At 40.1% G+C, this 16,588-nt stretch overlaps 1 protein-coding gene across 2 annotated transcripts in view; it reads left to right on the top strand.

Moving 5' to 3' along the window:
- NRK (Nik related kinase) overlaps positions 1-16,588 on the top strand; it is a 1,020,485-nt gene that overhangs the window by 395,920 nt on the left and 607,977 nt on the right. For both annotated transcript variants that reach the window (XM_078688671.1, XM_078688672.1), the window contains exon 4: positions 9,955-10,080. In XM_078688671.1, coding sequence (XP_078544797.1) covers positions 9,955-10,080 — 126 coding nt within the window. The remainder of the gene's footprint in view (positions 1-9,954; positions 10,081-16,588) is intronic.

Here is a 16,588-nt window from a genome sequence, read left to right as displayed (position 1 = left end):
GGCAAAGAGACAAAAAGGCAAAACATTATGACACACAGAGGCACAAAAAGACAACAGAGGCACAAAAAGACAACAGAGGTACAGAAAGACAATGGAGGTACAGTAGAGACAATGAGTCACAAGGGACAAAGTCACAAAGAGAGACAGGCACAAGGGACAAAGGCACAAACTAACAACAAGGCGCAAGAGACAATGAGGGACAAACTGCACAGTGGTCAAATAGGCAAGGACAGACAGACAGGGCACAGTTAGACAAATCAGGGGAGACAACCAGGAAGGCTGGCAGAGCAGACCAGCAGAAGAGCAACGCTCTCCCACTGGACCACCAGGGATGAGGTGCAGGCAGGAGCCTGCAGGTGGACGAGGGCCTCGAACACCTACCTGCAAGCAGAGAGGTGCGGGGGCAGTGGTGCAATGACGGAGCTGCGTGAGGGGAAAACAGTCTCCCTGACCAGGTGGTCAGAGGTCTTGCTCTTAATCTGGCTACTGTTCCCCGTCTTAAGAGAGTAAGAGAGGGAGGCTGCTCTTTTCCTGCAAAGGCTCCAGCTCTCTGAAATGGGCTCCCTCCTTCGATCAGGAATGTCGAGAACCACTTGTCTTTGAAGGAGACCTGACTTTTTTATTCTTAGGATTTTCTTTGTGGCATTTTCTTCTTTAGGCCATCTGTTGCAGTTCGTTTCTATTATGGACTAGGGCTGGGAAGCCCCCTTGTTGGGGCAGCTACGCATTCTATACATTTTATAACATAACATGTTGCGTCGGCCTAATGCTTCTTTGTTAATGATGTTTAGATCCTTCTGTGTGCTCCAATTCCTAGATGGCAGTCACAAACAAAAACATTCTGCGCTTTTAGGCATAATATTGAACAAACTCCAAAGTAAAATCCTCTGGTCCGAAATGAGAAATCAGGGATTTCAATCTGTGTAACGAGGAGAAGATAGATTTTACTTCATTTCACTACTTACCAGCAGGTTCAAACAGTTTCTTAAACCATGGCTAGAGCAATACCTTATTTTTAGGATATTAGCAGCAGGTAAAATTACAAGCAATTCCTCTAGATGACAATTATTTTAAAAGTTTATAACCAAAGAAGACGGCCAAGAAAAATGACTGTCTGACGCTATAGTGTCTGGCACCTCAATGGTTTGTTAGTAAAACCCTCACACACCAACCTGGTTGGTGTCATGCTTCATCATCGGGTCCCAGCCGGGTAGGCGAGTGCTACCCAGCTGTGCTACGACACCTGTTTTACAGTGGAGCGGGTTTTGAGGTGTAGTGAGTGTGATGAGGTGGGAGAAAAAGCTATAAAAATCCCTCCAGATTGCTACCCGTTACTTTATTCTTGGTGATCTGCGGTATGGTTAAAAAGGCAATAGAGTGGATAATAGGCTACAGATGCTATGTGTAGCTGTTTTTATCCTCAGATGGTCAACATGTTTCAGCCCGTTATAAAAAATATTAGGGCTTTCTTCAGGACCTCTCTAGTCAAAGTGGGTGACGTGAAAAATTAGTCAGTGGGGCCAGCCTTTCTCAGGGGACCCTTGAACAGGTGTAGCGGCGGATACCTCTTCCACAACAATATGTGATAGAAAAGAGGCACATTTTCCCCCCATCCCGGAGACAAGATAAGACAGCCTTATACTTGATCAATGTATTCTACATTTTGAGAGGACCCCTACACAGTCAGTCCTCCACGCATGCATAGCACTCCTTAGCGTGAGTGTTAAGAATGCTATTCACGTGGCAATTTTTTACAACTCACTAATTTTTCACGTCACCCATTTTGATTAGAGAGGTCCTAAAGAAAGCCCTAATATTTTTTATAACAGGCTGAAACATGTTGACCATCTGAGGATAAAAACAGCTACACATAGCATCTGTAGCCTATTATACACTCTCTTGCCTTTTTAACCATACCCCAGATCACCAAGAATAAAGTAACGGGTAGCAATCTGGAGGTAATTTTATAGCTTTTTCACCCACTTCATCACACTCACTACACCTCAAAACCCGCTCAACTGTAAACAGGTGTCGTAGCACAGCTGGGTAGCACTCTGCTACCCGGCTGGGACCCGATGATGAAGCATGACACCAACCAGGTTGGTGTGTGAGGGTTTTATTAACAAACCATTGAGGTGCCAGACACTATAGCGTCAGACAGTCATTTTTCTTGGCCGACTTCTTTGGTTACGAATATATACTGGGACAAGGACGGCCGTCCTACAGTCCTAGCTCTCTACCTTTTGGTTTTGAATTATTTTAAGGCAATTTGCACCCTTGCTATTCAACTAGGTTTAGAAAACTCTAACGACTATACTGATTGTCGTTCCAAACAAATGACCTGATCATTGAATTGATCCCTTTAAAAAAACTAGCGTTGACCTTGATCGGAATATTAGTAAAAAGAAATATCAACAGAGGTAAAATAGACATCTTAATCAGAGCCACGCGTCATATTAAAGTTAAAGGAAGATTGGTTCATTTATCCAAGAGTTTCTGAATTTTTATACCTGTGAGTTCGTAATTATTCTAAACTAGCTCCCCATAATGGCCTGTAACGTAAATTCCCAAATACCGTCTGGGATCGGTTTTTGATGCCTGTTGTTTTAAATCTTCTGGGAGAAATTCAGGCCAATGTTTAACATTAAAATTTCAGTTTTGCAGGGATTCATTTTATAGCCCCATATTTGTTCAAAATTCCTAAATTCTGCCATTGTTGACTGTAGATTTAATTTCTCTGGACCTAGGTACACACTAGCGTCATCAGCAAAAAGTTTCAATTTTGCCATTCTGTCAATCAGGGCTCTAATATTCCTATTAGCTCATATTTTAATTGTAAGAGGTTCAATAAAAAAAGTAAATAAAAGGGGTGATAAGGAGCAACCTTGACTGGTCCCATGATTTATTTCTATTAACCCTGTTTGGGCCCCATTAACTATGATCTGTACCCAAGCCCCAAGGTAGATGTTTTGAAGCATAACTATTACAGAAGACGGAATTCCAAACCTAAAAAGTGCCTAAAATAATGAGTCCCAATTAACGAAATCAAAAGCTTTTTCTGCATCCACCTTCATGATACAGGCAGGTGTCTATAAATATTATAATAATCTAGGGTTTACATAAAAGACGAGTGTTGGTCATCATCATGCGACCTGCTATAAACCCCATTTGATCCCCGTGGATAACTTCCTTAGCTGCAAAAGTGAATCGCTGGGCCCAAATCTTCATAAACATTTTATAGTTTGCGTTTAGTAGACTAATGGGACGATAAGAATTTAGATTATTTGGTGGTTTACCCTTTTTTACAAAACTAATTACTATCGCTCTTTTAAATTCTGGAGATACCGACCCACCAGTCTTGATATAATCGAATCATTTTCCAAAAAAGGGGTCAACTCCTTCGTAAAGATCTTATAAAATTCAATTGGAATTCCGTCCTCACCCCAAGCTTTTGCCCCAGCGAGGATGTATTAACTGCTGATATCTCGGCTTCTGTGATTCTCTTCTGAAGTTGCATAGCTGTATTCGGTGATATTATATGTAATTGAAGAGGAGCCAAATACTCATGGATCATCTCAGGGTTAACCGGGTATTTGGCGGTATATACTTGTTGAAAATGATCTACTAAAAATCGAGGAATGTCAGCTCTGTCAGTTACCAGTGTATTTGTTTTGGGGTCTATTATTTCTACAATACAGGCGGATTCTTGTCGAGCCCTAGTTGGCCAAGCTATTATCTTTCCAACCATTTGACTTTCTTCATACACCTTCTGCAAGTATGTCTGAGAACTGTTTATTTCTTCCAGGACAAAAAATCTCTTAATGCCTTCCTGGCCTGTTCCAACCGGCCCCGATATGAGGAGCCCACGGATTTGGAAGCATAAACCAACGACTGCTGAAGCTGTGCGATTCGTCCTAAACGTTCCCTGGTTTTCACGGCGGAAGGAGCTATCATCTGTCGCTGGCTGCAGCCATAAACCCATCCCAAACAGAAAAAATATCATCTGTCCCTTCATTAGTAATAAAATAATTGAGTAACCAGAGTCTAAACTCTTCAAGCCACACTAAATCTTGAAGGAAAAGGCGGCCCATCTGCCACTTGGACTTGCTCTTTTTAGAAGAGCCCATTTCTATGCCAACCTGGACATAAGAGTGCTCAGAAAAAGGATTAGCACCAATGTCTGCATCCCTAAGGGGCAATGAACGCAAAATCAATAAAAAATCGATTTGGGATGCAGTTTGATGTTGAGGTGAAGGGCAAGTATATTCACGAGTGGTCAGATTAAGCAAACGTCATGCATCAATTAGCTGAAGATCTTCTACCAAAGCCTCAAAAACCTTCTTAGTTTTAGGTTTCAGTCGTTTTTTCCCTCTATTTGAAGTGTCCATTTTCAAATCCTGAATAAAATTAAAATCAACCCCAAACAAACACAATTTGACCCAAGACCTCAATCAAGAGTTTATAAAGTGTGCTTAATGCAAATGCATCGTCAGTAATTAGACCAAAATAGCTACTTAAATTCAAGAGCTGTCTGTTAAGTGAAAACTGTACCCAGATCCAATATCAATATCAATACCCATATCAATATTCCATTGATGTTAACGGATATTATCTGACATTTATTGGATAAACTCATGCTGACAAAAAGACAAGGGAAAAATAAGGAACATTATAAGCAACAATATAAAATGAAGGGGCATATTAAACAACTAGCGATAATTATCGCTATGTTGGCTTAGCGGCAATAATTTTATCGCCGTGTTGCGGCGATTTTTATCGCTTAGGAGCCTTACTATTATCAAGGTTTATCTCCTAAGTGATAAAAATCGGCCGAAATGCAAGAATATCGCTGTAAAGTCAGCGATATTCATGCATTACCGAGCTAATGCTCTTAGCCATGTTATACACCTCCCATTGGATAACATGACTAAGAACTGCTCAGGGCAGTTGTTAGCTTTTGGAGATATTCGCGCTTAGCGCGAATATCTCCAAATGTTGGTAATAGGAGATAGCGATGTTAGCGACTGTTTGGAGTCGCTAACATCTTGGCACGCCCACTTTGCATGTCATTAGTGATAAATATCTCTGACATGCAAAGCGGGCCTGACAGGAAACCATCTTTTTATTGTAATATATATGTACCTACTCATGTCTAAATTCACGCATATGGTATAATGCTGGAATATTTTATCATGTATCGATACAAATGTACTTAAAACCTTTTTTTATCATTGAATCATGTTTTATAATAGAAATTAAAATCCACTTAATGTGCAAAAACGTTTTTCTGATTATTTTCTCAAAATTTTTTGGGGAGTTAATGTCACTGTTCATGTCCTAGTGTTCAATTGAGGATTTGCCTGGGTATTTTACTCACATATACTCAGTTGAATCCTACACCATTTAACAATTTCCTGATAGCTCCTGCTAATTTTTTCTGCTGACCCAAGTCACCCTAACTCTCCCTCGACAACAACCCCAAGAACCATCCCACCCTTAGGAGATGCGACTAGCCCCGCTGTCCACATACTCCCCCCCTGTGCTAGTCCTGGTGCCCTGATATTGCACCACAAGAAACCTATCCACCCCGACACGGAACCAAAACCACATCCTCAGGATCAAGATCAAGACTCTACAAAGTCTTGAAATCAAATATTCAAATATATCAAAAGAAATTTTAGAAAAGACAGCAACTCTAAATACTTATCTTCTAGTTTAGACATGAAATAGCATTATAGAATGACAAAAGACAAAAGAGAACCAATTATTTTCCAACTGAAATTGCCTTAAGCAGCTCCTGCACTTCTTCAATTCGAGTGAACAAATTAAACTTCCCCTGCATGAGGACTTGGAGTTTGGATTGTTGTGCAATAGAAGTTTGTGCCCCTTGATCTTTAAACAAATACAATAACTTGACAAACTCTTTGCGCCTTCTTGCCGCTGCCGCAGACATGTCAGAGAAAATTCTACATTTAACTCCATTTTCGGTTTCAAACTGTCTCCTCTGGATTGCCTTAGATAAAACTTTTTGTTTTATGCGATAATCCGCAAAATTCACAAGTATCGTGTGAGGGAACTTCTCATTGGGAGGAAGATAAGCGGGAACCCGATGAGCTCTAGTTAATGTTAAGTCAGCATAAAACTCAGGAATCACTGCCTTCTTTTTAAAGGGATCGATTCAATGATCAGGTCATTTGTTTGGAAGAAAAGGACAGCTAGAGTTAAGTTGCCAATTCTGCAATTAGATACCCAGTAAGGCGGTTTAGCACTTCCTAAAATTCGATTATATTATGATTCATCATTTTTTGATTATGTGGCATGTTTATTGTCTAAACCTCATCAAGTGGATAATGACTTTGTCAACAAAATGACTCAAGAAGCCGGAACTCAACTTCCTACTTTTTTAAAGACATCTAAACTCCCAAAGAGAGCAAGATACAAAACATTAGTAGACTTTTCAAATAGACTTCGAACTATTTTTAAACAAAAAGATTTCTGTGTTTTTTTCCTTAAAATTAACTGAGTGTAGAGATCTAGGCTTATATATTCATTCCATTCAGTTGAAAAAATGGAACAATTCTGGCTTGGGGACAGTTAGCCAATTTGGTATCCATGGCAGGATGATTACTTGGGAAGAAGTACAGGCCAGAAGCCTTGGTCACAATAAACCTTCTTTTTTTAATGTATTCAAATGATTCATTTTTTGAAAAAATACAATCTTATATCCAACATTGTCCCAGGAAGAATAGCTTCTGCATTATATACATTGAAACTGACTGGAGTGGGCAATTGATATCGTTTAATGACCTCTCAAGACAAATCCCCACTGGTTTTAAAGATGCTGGAGAAAGTTGTAGTTCATACCCAATGTGTTTTTTCTTATCAAGAATGGCAAAAGATTTCAACCACAGGGAACAAGGTTTTGAGCGCTGCTAACTATAAAAGAATGGCATTTTTCGCCCACTGAATGGCTTATTACACCCGAGAAGCATTAAATAATGTATCCAGCAGTGGCAAATAGTTGTTTTGCGCTGTAGTACTTTAGCGGAAGGGGGATGGTGCCATATTTTCTTTTCTTGCCCCAGGAAGATAATGTTTTGGGGAAAAAATATTTGCGTATTTTAGTAGGGCGATTAAAAGAACGTACAAACCTACAGCTGAAGCTGTTTTGTTTGGGATTGCGACTAGGGAGGTTATAGTATCAAAAACTGAGGGATCTTTTCTTGCTATTGCTTTTCTGGATGCTCGTTCATTAATTTGACAAAACTGGAGATCTTTGGAAATACCTTTGTTTGAGAAATGGTTTATGAAGAAGAAACTAACAAAGCAGTTTGAAGAAGCTTATGCTAACCGGGTGGGGGCAATTAAGAGATTTTCGTTAGTTTGGCAGTATTTTGTTGATTGTTAATTTATTGTTCTTTTTGTTTGCCGATGCTTTCGGTAATCCATGATTAATGAACAAAGATTTTGTATTGTTGTCTAAGTTTATAGTATTTGTTAAGTGCAAATATTGGATGCTTCTTGATGGCTTTGCTCGATAAAAAAGTTATAACAAAAAAAAAACTGTAATGATTTTCATAGTCTCTTTTTGTAGTAAATACCCAGTCTTTAGAGCACATTCGGTTGATCTTGCTTGAAATGTTTTTATGCATCATTGTGGTACCGTCGTCATATCTAATGCAATTTGTTTGGCTCCACTTTATGTTTGAAAGCTCTGCATTGCTACATTTGATAGATTGTTTCGGTCTTTTATTTTCTTCTTTTAGAGTGGTGATTTTGGCTTGTGCTGTGAATATATTTCAACAGAGGAATTCTAGGCAGTTCTCAGCTCTCTGTATTTTTGTAGACCTACTTCAGATAGTGTCAGATGACCGGTACATGTGATATATTAATATATTCCGTTGTTTTACTCGTTGGAAACTCTTGGTGGATGCAGGTGTATGCTGTGTGTTCTGTATGAAAAATGCATAATAATCAATGAATTGGAAGAACATTAATATCCGAGGACCATCCTCTCCTTTAATCTTTTGTGAGGGTGAGTCCTATCACAAGTTGATTCCGGTCTATGGTTTTTATGTTTTCTAATAGGTCATCTCTTCCACTCATATGGTAAATTCCATTAATAATAACAATTCTCAAGGCAGCATCTGCAAGGGAAGTGCAGCAAAACAGAGCTTACAATAGACTGGTTTCTAACTTCCTCTATGCCACAAGTTGTTTTTTTCTTAGCCAATGTTGTCCTCCCCGGCCGTGGCGTTTTCTGTAAAGACCATGGGCTGTGTGAATATTTTGACTGTCCCATTGTAGTAATATCCTCCAGCAGGTATCGGGTATTTGGCTGTGGGTCTTTCACACCTACTATTTTCCAAGGGTCAGAGTAGGTGAATGAATGAGCCCAAAATGGTTAGCAGAGGTTTTTTTGGTTGAAAAACAGAATAATAGTACAATAGTAGAAGTTCCTCTGGCTCCAGTTGCAGACACTTATGGGCAGATTTATGAGGCCCTTGCGCCACGTTTACGCCGCTGTTGCGTCACGCAAGGCGGCGTAAACGTGGCGCATCCCTACGAACGATTTACAACGTGACGCATCTAGGAAGATGCGTCACGTTGTAAAGCCCTGCGCCGCTTGTGGGCGTTCCGGCGCAGGGGGGGGGCGTTCCGGGGCAGGTGCGCCTCGCAAAAGTGGCTGAGTGAAATCTATGAGATTTCACTCAGTCACTTTCAGGCCAATGCTGCGTCAAAAGCCTGCGCCTGCTTGAAGCAGGCGTAGGTCTTGACGCAGCATTGTTAAGATGGGCACCCCCGAGCCTTGCTGGAGCTGCGTCGCGCTTGCGACGCAACTCCAGCAATGCGCCACCTTTACGGCACAGATGCGTCACGCATCTGTGCCGTTTTTGCCCCATGGTGCGCCGCATCATAAATGCGGCGCACCATGGGTGGCGGAGCAGTGGCGCACTGTGGCGCATGTTAACTGGCGCATCCCTGGGGATGCGCCAGTTAACATAAATCTGCCCCATAATGTGCACCAGAAATTGCATTTCAGCAGCAGTAGTATCTGTGCGAGTTGTACCAAAATAATGTTGCTGCAGCAAGAGTAAGGTTGCAAGGTACAGACACAGGGCCAGCTGCAGGGCTACGCAAGCAAAGTGGACAGAAAATGTTTCACAATGGTAGTGGTTTTTATACTACTTATAGTATGTGTAAAAATAGTGTGGGAATATAAATATTACAGCACAAGCAGTATTATAGTCTAACAGTTGTACTATTACATATCACATTTAGAAATCCAGGGATGTGTTTCCCCACTGGGACTCCGAGTGCCTGGTTTAGAGTGCCTGTGTTGGAAAAGTTGAACACCTAGATATGTAGGTTTCCTCCTGCGTTTTTGAGTACATTTCCGAATTATAGGGTATTATACAAATAAAATCCATGAAAACTAAAAGTGTACAACAGCCGTCTATGTTTGTTTTGTAGTTTTATAGCGCAAACCTGGCCGAAGGGCATTGGAGTGCTTTACATGAGAAGGCTAAGGGAGGTTAAGCAATTTACCCAGAATCAAAGTCTCCTGAGTACTAAGAGCCAACAAAAACGTGTATATAAAATAATAGGGCGAAGGCAGAAAGTCTGGGCATGACCCTGCTGAAAGGGCCAAGTCCAACACTAGTCATTCTCTAGTCTGCCATGGAAAGTATGAAACCATTTGGAAATTAGTTCACAGACAAAAGTGCTGCAATGCCATATTTATGCCATATTGTGCGCTACATAAATAACAACTGGAACAACATGCTAAAAATTCTACAATCCCCAGAGACGAAAACATAGATGGTTCACATTGACAAATAATTTCTCTGTAACCTTGTGAACGCATTCGCTTTTTCAACCCATGAACATGTTCTTTAGGGAGGTCATGTGCTTGAAATCAAGGTTAATTTTTTTAATCTTTACTTTTTGTAGGAGGAAGAGGAAGAAATCAAGCTGGAAATAAATATGTTAAAGAAATATTCCCACCACAGAAACATTGCTACCTATTATGGAGCTTTTGTTAAAAAAAGCTTAGCAGACCAGGATGACCAACTTTGGGTGAGTATTTTATTCTATTGTGGTCAACTTCAACACTCAATCTTTACGGATATGTTAGTAAAGCTAGTATGGACTGGTAATTAAAAGCATGCATTCGATTCTATGTGTATGGCACGTCATCTAAACATTTATTGTTCAGCTCTCGATCATTTCAATCCATCTTACAATTATGCATAAAATTAAAAAGCAAAGTTTGCACAAGAAAACACATTGTGAAATGATTCTAAACAAGTCTATAAAAACTCTGAAAGAACGAATTTATCATTACATCAAGCACACACTATCCACGTTCTCGTTTTTAAAGTGACCATCAGCCAGTTTCCATATATAATGACACGCATAGTTCAAAGGAATGATAACACCTAACTCGTGGTAATATGCAACAAACCGATGTAAAAATATAGGAAACACGTTCAAAGGATACCAAATAAGCGAGCCATAATTCCTAGCAATATGACCACAAAGACATTTAACCTAGATTCGCAAAAATATATTTTCAACTTAGATCTCTATTGCATTCATTTAAGGAGAGGAAACTTGTTTCATTATAAGGTTAGCCAATTCCTAAAGGTCATTTGCTGGAGTTCGATGTACACTGCACAAACATAAATGTCCATAGTGCTAGGAGAAAGGGTGAGGAGCATACCTATTCCACAAAAGGGAGCATAGGCAACTATACATATCTGGGCCCTGCACTGGCATCCACTTCTTATCTTTTCTGTGCAGGTGGAGGGCATGAATAGAAGAATGTGCAAATCAGGCAGGAGTTTCATTAGAAACATGTTTACGTTGCCAACACCCATATAGATGCATACATTTTTAATTTAGCACCATTCAGGGGTGGCAACATAAACCTTGCATTTCAGAGGGTGGGCTCTTTAGGGCCCATCTACTGACAGGTACTCCCACCAATCGCATGAGTGGAGGGGGAGAAGCCTGCTGGCGTCATTAGGTCACCATGCATCCATCACCAGGGTGGTGGGAGCCAATGAATAGGTAGGTGTAGGCTTGTCCCTCCCTCGATCTATTGATGGATGGCGGCAGGGAAACATTGGTGCTACTCTTCCGCTCACTGAGTCATACTTCCTATGTTGTTAGACTGAAGTCTGCACTGTTTGCCCTGGGTATCCAATTGAGCAATCATTTTAACAGCCTTCACAAGATTGACAGATGGACGATATGGGTATCAGTGACTTGGGGTTTATTCGCGGAGGTGTTCTGGAGTACGTAAAGTAGTAGTCCTGTAATATGCATTGATGTTCTCTTGCATGCCTTTCTGCATTGGCCCCAAAACATGTAAAATGGGAATAAAAAGGTAGTAGTCAGGGAATATTCATATGCAAGTAGTATGAATACAAAGGACTGAGCTCTCTTTCCATTTTTTCTGAAAGGGAGTTGGACATGCCTGCTAATCACTGGATACTGTGAATATCTGGCAGTCATGAGAATTGCCTCTTCGTATTTATGTTGCATGTATGAATGGTTGATGCACTAGATAATTAATGGCAGTGAATGTTCCTTATTCAGAAGCAAAGGTCAATGTTAGTGTTCAGGAAATAACCTTGGCTCCAGTGGCAATAATTTTCTGACATGCTTGTATGTATTTGCATACATATATGTCTATGTATGCATCTAATGAGGCATCTCAAATTACAGACCCAGCCGCCTAGCAACAGAGCAGTGGAAGCTATGCTGGTGCACACCTCGGAAAACTCCCAAGGAAATATTTTTGTTTTGTTTGATCACCCAAACGTTTGTGATAAATAAGATTTTTTACTGTTGCATCCTTCTGACACTCAACTGAATACCCTTTTAATGATTTCCGGCTGCCCTACTATCTGATATAAAGAGCCCAGAACCACTTTTTAGGTCTGGCTATGAACCGCGTGGGCCTGATTCACAAAGACAAACATACACTTCCATATAAGCTTTACAATTGTTTGCTATAGGGATTTACAACCAGTATCTCTATGAGTGCAGAATTTCCGCACATAAAAAGATAGGTCTTTCTCCAGGATGATTAGCCGGGCTTTTCCGCCGTTAGCTTTGTGTAGTTCATGGTTTACCATTGCTTGAATCGGCTCTGCATCAAGACTGTATGGAATGCTGTGGACACTTACCTTGTACCAATTGTACTCTTATTTGAATTTGGAGCAGAGCATCCAGTAGCCTTTTCTTTAGACTGTAGATCTGACAGATGTGAAATGGTGTACAGCTTTTAATTAAAGGCCAGTGTGTGTTCTTCATCTCATTTACTTTGCTGACGTGGTGAGATTTTAATTGCAAATATTTGTTTTTTTAATAACAGTGCTGCAGTTAGAAGCTTTAGACAGAAAAAGTGCTATTGGCAAATCACTCTTGCATCTATTTTTCTTTGCTTTCATGAGAACATATTGTTGGATTAACAATTTTGTTGTTCACAAATTAAATATGTAAATAGGCTTTCTTGAAGAATCAATAATGCACATTTTAATAAAGAACCACATTGTGAAAATAAAACACAAAATAAATAAACACCCGAGCTTATCTCCCCTGCCAAACTTACACTCCCACCCACCTATTTCTACTTCCTCCCCTTCACCCGAACCCTAGAACCCCCAGCGCCCTCTGTTTCCAAGGTACCATGCATGCAAACTCCTAACTGCCATCTCATCATCAACACCCACTCCATGAACAGCAATCATATAGGCATCTTTCATCTCATCTTACATGCATCATCTGATCTCATCTTCATAACGGAAACCTGGCTCAGCAATAACTCCTCATGAGACACCCCCTGTATTATGTTATCATTTAACTAAACTGCTCCAGACCACCAAGAGGTGATCTTGCTTTTGTCTTTAAAAAATATATAATTGAGGCCACAAATATACAAGCCATTAACCTGACCAAGATGTGAAGCCATGCTGGTAAGATGTTCCATCACCCTTACCTGCTCCTCATGTAGTACCTGGTATTCAAACCCCTTTGGAGCAACAGAATTTCAAGGATTCCTTATATATTGCTATGTTAAAGACCTCCCTTAGTCACAACACCTTTGTATCTTAGGAGACATCAATATTTAGTCCACTCATCCGAACGTAGCTCAAACAAAATCCAGCACATAAAACCTGAAGGTCCTCGTCTTCATAGAACTTCTTGCAGCAGGGCACAGCTTCAGTGTAATTCCCACCTCATCAGGTCACGCAGAGGTAAGAAAAAACTCCTGCATCATATAGAGACACCACTAGGTTATGTCCTTCAACACCAACCTCCCAGAAAGAAAACATAATCAAAGAAGAGCCAGAACAACATCAACTCCATTAGTTAGAGGAAGAAACTAAACCACATAACAGTGGATTCAATACTCTCAGCATTTTTGGGAAAGAGAACAGAAAAAATAGTCTTTTCTCAGTTCTACACCTTTGTCAAAGATAATAATCTACTTACTGACTAGTAGTCTGAGCTCTACCCAGGCAGAGGCTCAGGGTATCGGGTATCTATAAAGGTCATCCATTGTGGGATGACCTGAAGCTTACAGCAGATAAATATTAAGTTGCTGTACTAGTAGTATCGGACCTTTCCACAGCCTTCGACAGCATAAATTATAAAGCGCAACCACAGAAACTAGAAGAGCTCTAGATATGAAGAAATAGGATAAAATAGATTTCCTTCTATCTGAGAGATAGACAAAGCTTGGTTACTATGCCTCTCTTCACCTCTACTCCTAACCGCTCACACTGTAGCGTAACAGAAGATGCAGGTACCTTCCCACTTCTGTTCAAACTCTTCCTTGCCCCTTACCAGACCTGATCAGAGCTTTGAATTTCTTCTGCTCTGATTATTACACAGATTGTATGGAGCTCATGCTAAAACCAGAGAACCTCATTGTCATAAATACCTCTAGACCTAATGAGTTCCACCTTGATATTACTCAATGGATGTTGACCTATCACATTAAGTTCAACCCCACAAATAAACTACATAATCACTTGCGGATATTGAAGCAGCCAACAGCCAACCTTGATATGGTTAATTGAACTGGAATCCCCCCCAGCAACATCAAGTGAAGTAAGGAATCCTGAAATGACGAGGGATGCAAGCTCATCTCTGATTGTGCATGTTAATGAAATTACTTAAAACACCTACCTTGCAATACTGATACTAAAGTGCATCATCCCATACATAGGGTTATACCAGAAACTACATAAAATGTCAACCTCATAATAGGGCTGTACCTAGACATCCTGTGCTCAATACTATGAAAATTACAAAGGATTCAAAACTCTGCAGCAGGATCACTACTCCACCCCTACCCAATTATTCCAGTGTTTCAAGCATTGCACCATGTGCTCGAGGGAGGCACACAGCTTTTTAGGTGATCGTAGGCATCCACAAATGGAATCCACTCCATGGAAAGCATGGTATCAACAATTTAAGTTCCAAAGATACCCACAAAACAGGACACTGTGCTCAAGATTAGCACTGTGACTGGTTAACTTTGCCAATGACAAAAATGTAATTGGATGATCCTCGTTTTCAATAAAAGTATTCAAACCTTGAAATTCCTTGCAAGTCAAATGACAAAACATACAAGACCAACTAAAACTATCCTACACTTAACCACTGTACCTTCCACATCTAACCTACCCATACACAACCTAGCATACTTACAGAAATACCTACCATACACACTATACTTATCACACCTAACCTACCTAATATACTGACCTACCATACTTGACTACTGTCTACTTACCACACATACCATACCTGCCTATCTACCATAATTATCATACCTACATACCATTAACACCTACCTAAAAAATCCAGTTTAGTACCTTGCCTACTATACCTATGAGACCTACCTAACATATGTACCATATCTACTGTACCTAATATACCATACCAACTTAACTACCTACAATTTCTTACCTAAAATAATGTAGCCTATCATATCAACATACCATACATACCCTGGCTAATCTAGCATGCGGGATTCTTGTAAATGTGGGATTCTTGTAAAGCGCACTGTTACTCTACCCGAGTGTCCTGGCGCTGTAGACCGCTGGGGAACCCGTCCTGATTTTCCCTGTGAGATGGTCCCTTTCTGGGTATCTCCAGGGTGAAACCAGGCATCCCCGGCGTCTGTGGGGGGCTGTTGTAGAGATGAGGCAAGCTTAATGCCCAGAGTTACCGAGTGTGTTCCCTGGTTAGAGTAGGCACTGAGGTGAGAATTATCGAGTCCGTTGACCCTGGTCCAAGACCCTGCCGCGTCGGGAATTGAACCCTGGTCCTGGGCTGTTCTCTGCTTACAGGTCTGCCGCCTCTAACCAGTGAGCCACACCTCTCCACTCCACCATGCCTATAAATACCTACAAATCATATCTAGCCTGCTATACTTGACTATCTTACTGACCCTGCCATACCTATTACACCTACCCCATCATACATAATTGACCATATCTAAGATACCTCTACCTCTTTAGTGCATATATCTTACTCCAGCCCTGCAGTGGTAGTTAATGTTGAAAAAGGGGCAAGTTTATGTTGGATTTGAAAATATTGAAGAAAACATAAACTAACATCTATGCAACATCTTCCAAAGTAGCAGGTGCCAAGCACAACACTTCACAGACACTCACGATGTACTCAATATCTCAGTCCCTCCAGAACAATCACTCTTTACCAACCCATTAACACAAATTCAATTAAACTTAAGTTTTATTATCTTGTATATCTACTAATACTTTAAACCTACTTAAAATAACTCGAAAATAAAAAGCTAACACATTTTTACTTACAGTAGTACTCTTCCACTACTCTCTTTTTTTCTTTGCTAAATTTTAGGCTACTTTACAACTACAAATGTACACAATTAAACTAAATAACCACATAGCTAAGTAAAACTGAATTAAATACATTTCAACTTAATTTACATTCTCTTCCTTTTAAAAGTCTTACAGTTGCCCTCCTTTCAAATGTTGTGAGTACATGAATGTATCCAATGCAATTGAAATATATTGTGCAACTGGATAAACACATACAAATACCTGTCTTTTCAATATCTTTTTTCAATAGAACTAACAATTACCACATATCACATAAACACCAAGCCAGATATTTTGAGATTGACAGTGCTTGTTTCTTATGCAGTTAGTACGCAAATCTCAAGCATGCTACAAGGAACTGCCCTTGGCACATAGAGAAGGATTGTTTTGATTAATCAGCCGAGTTATTGACCACTCGTAATCACCCTCTTTGTCAGAGGTGGGAGAGTAAAAGAAACAATGTGGATAGTGTCTATTATGGAAATAAACAAGAAAAGGTGATTTGTGGTCAAACATGTTTTTTTTTAAATTTCTTATCGGCCGTTAAATTCTAAGGTGAAAGATGTGTCCACATGAGCTAGAGCAACTTTGAACACTGCATGTAAGTAACATACTATCCAGAATGCAAATATAAATGATTAATCACAATAACCTCAGCACGGTGAATAGGTCAGTTGCTCATCCCTAGAAGACTCTCA

Source organism: Lissotriton helveticus, chromosome 4_1 (assembly GCF_964261635.1).
Source record: "Lissotriton helveticus chromosome 4_1, aLisHel1.1, whole genome shotgun sequence".
NCBI lineage: Eukaryota > Metazoa > Chordata > Amphibia > Caudata > Salamandridae > Lissotriton > Lissotriton helveticus.
The sequence above is the reverse complement of the archived record's forward strand: the minus strand, read 5'-3'. Positions and strand labels throughout refer to the sequence as shown.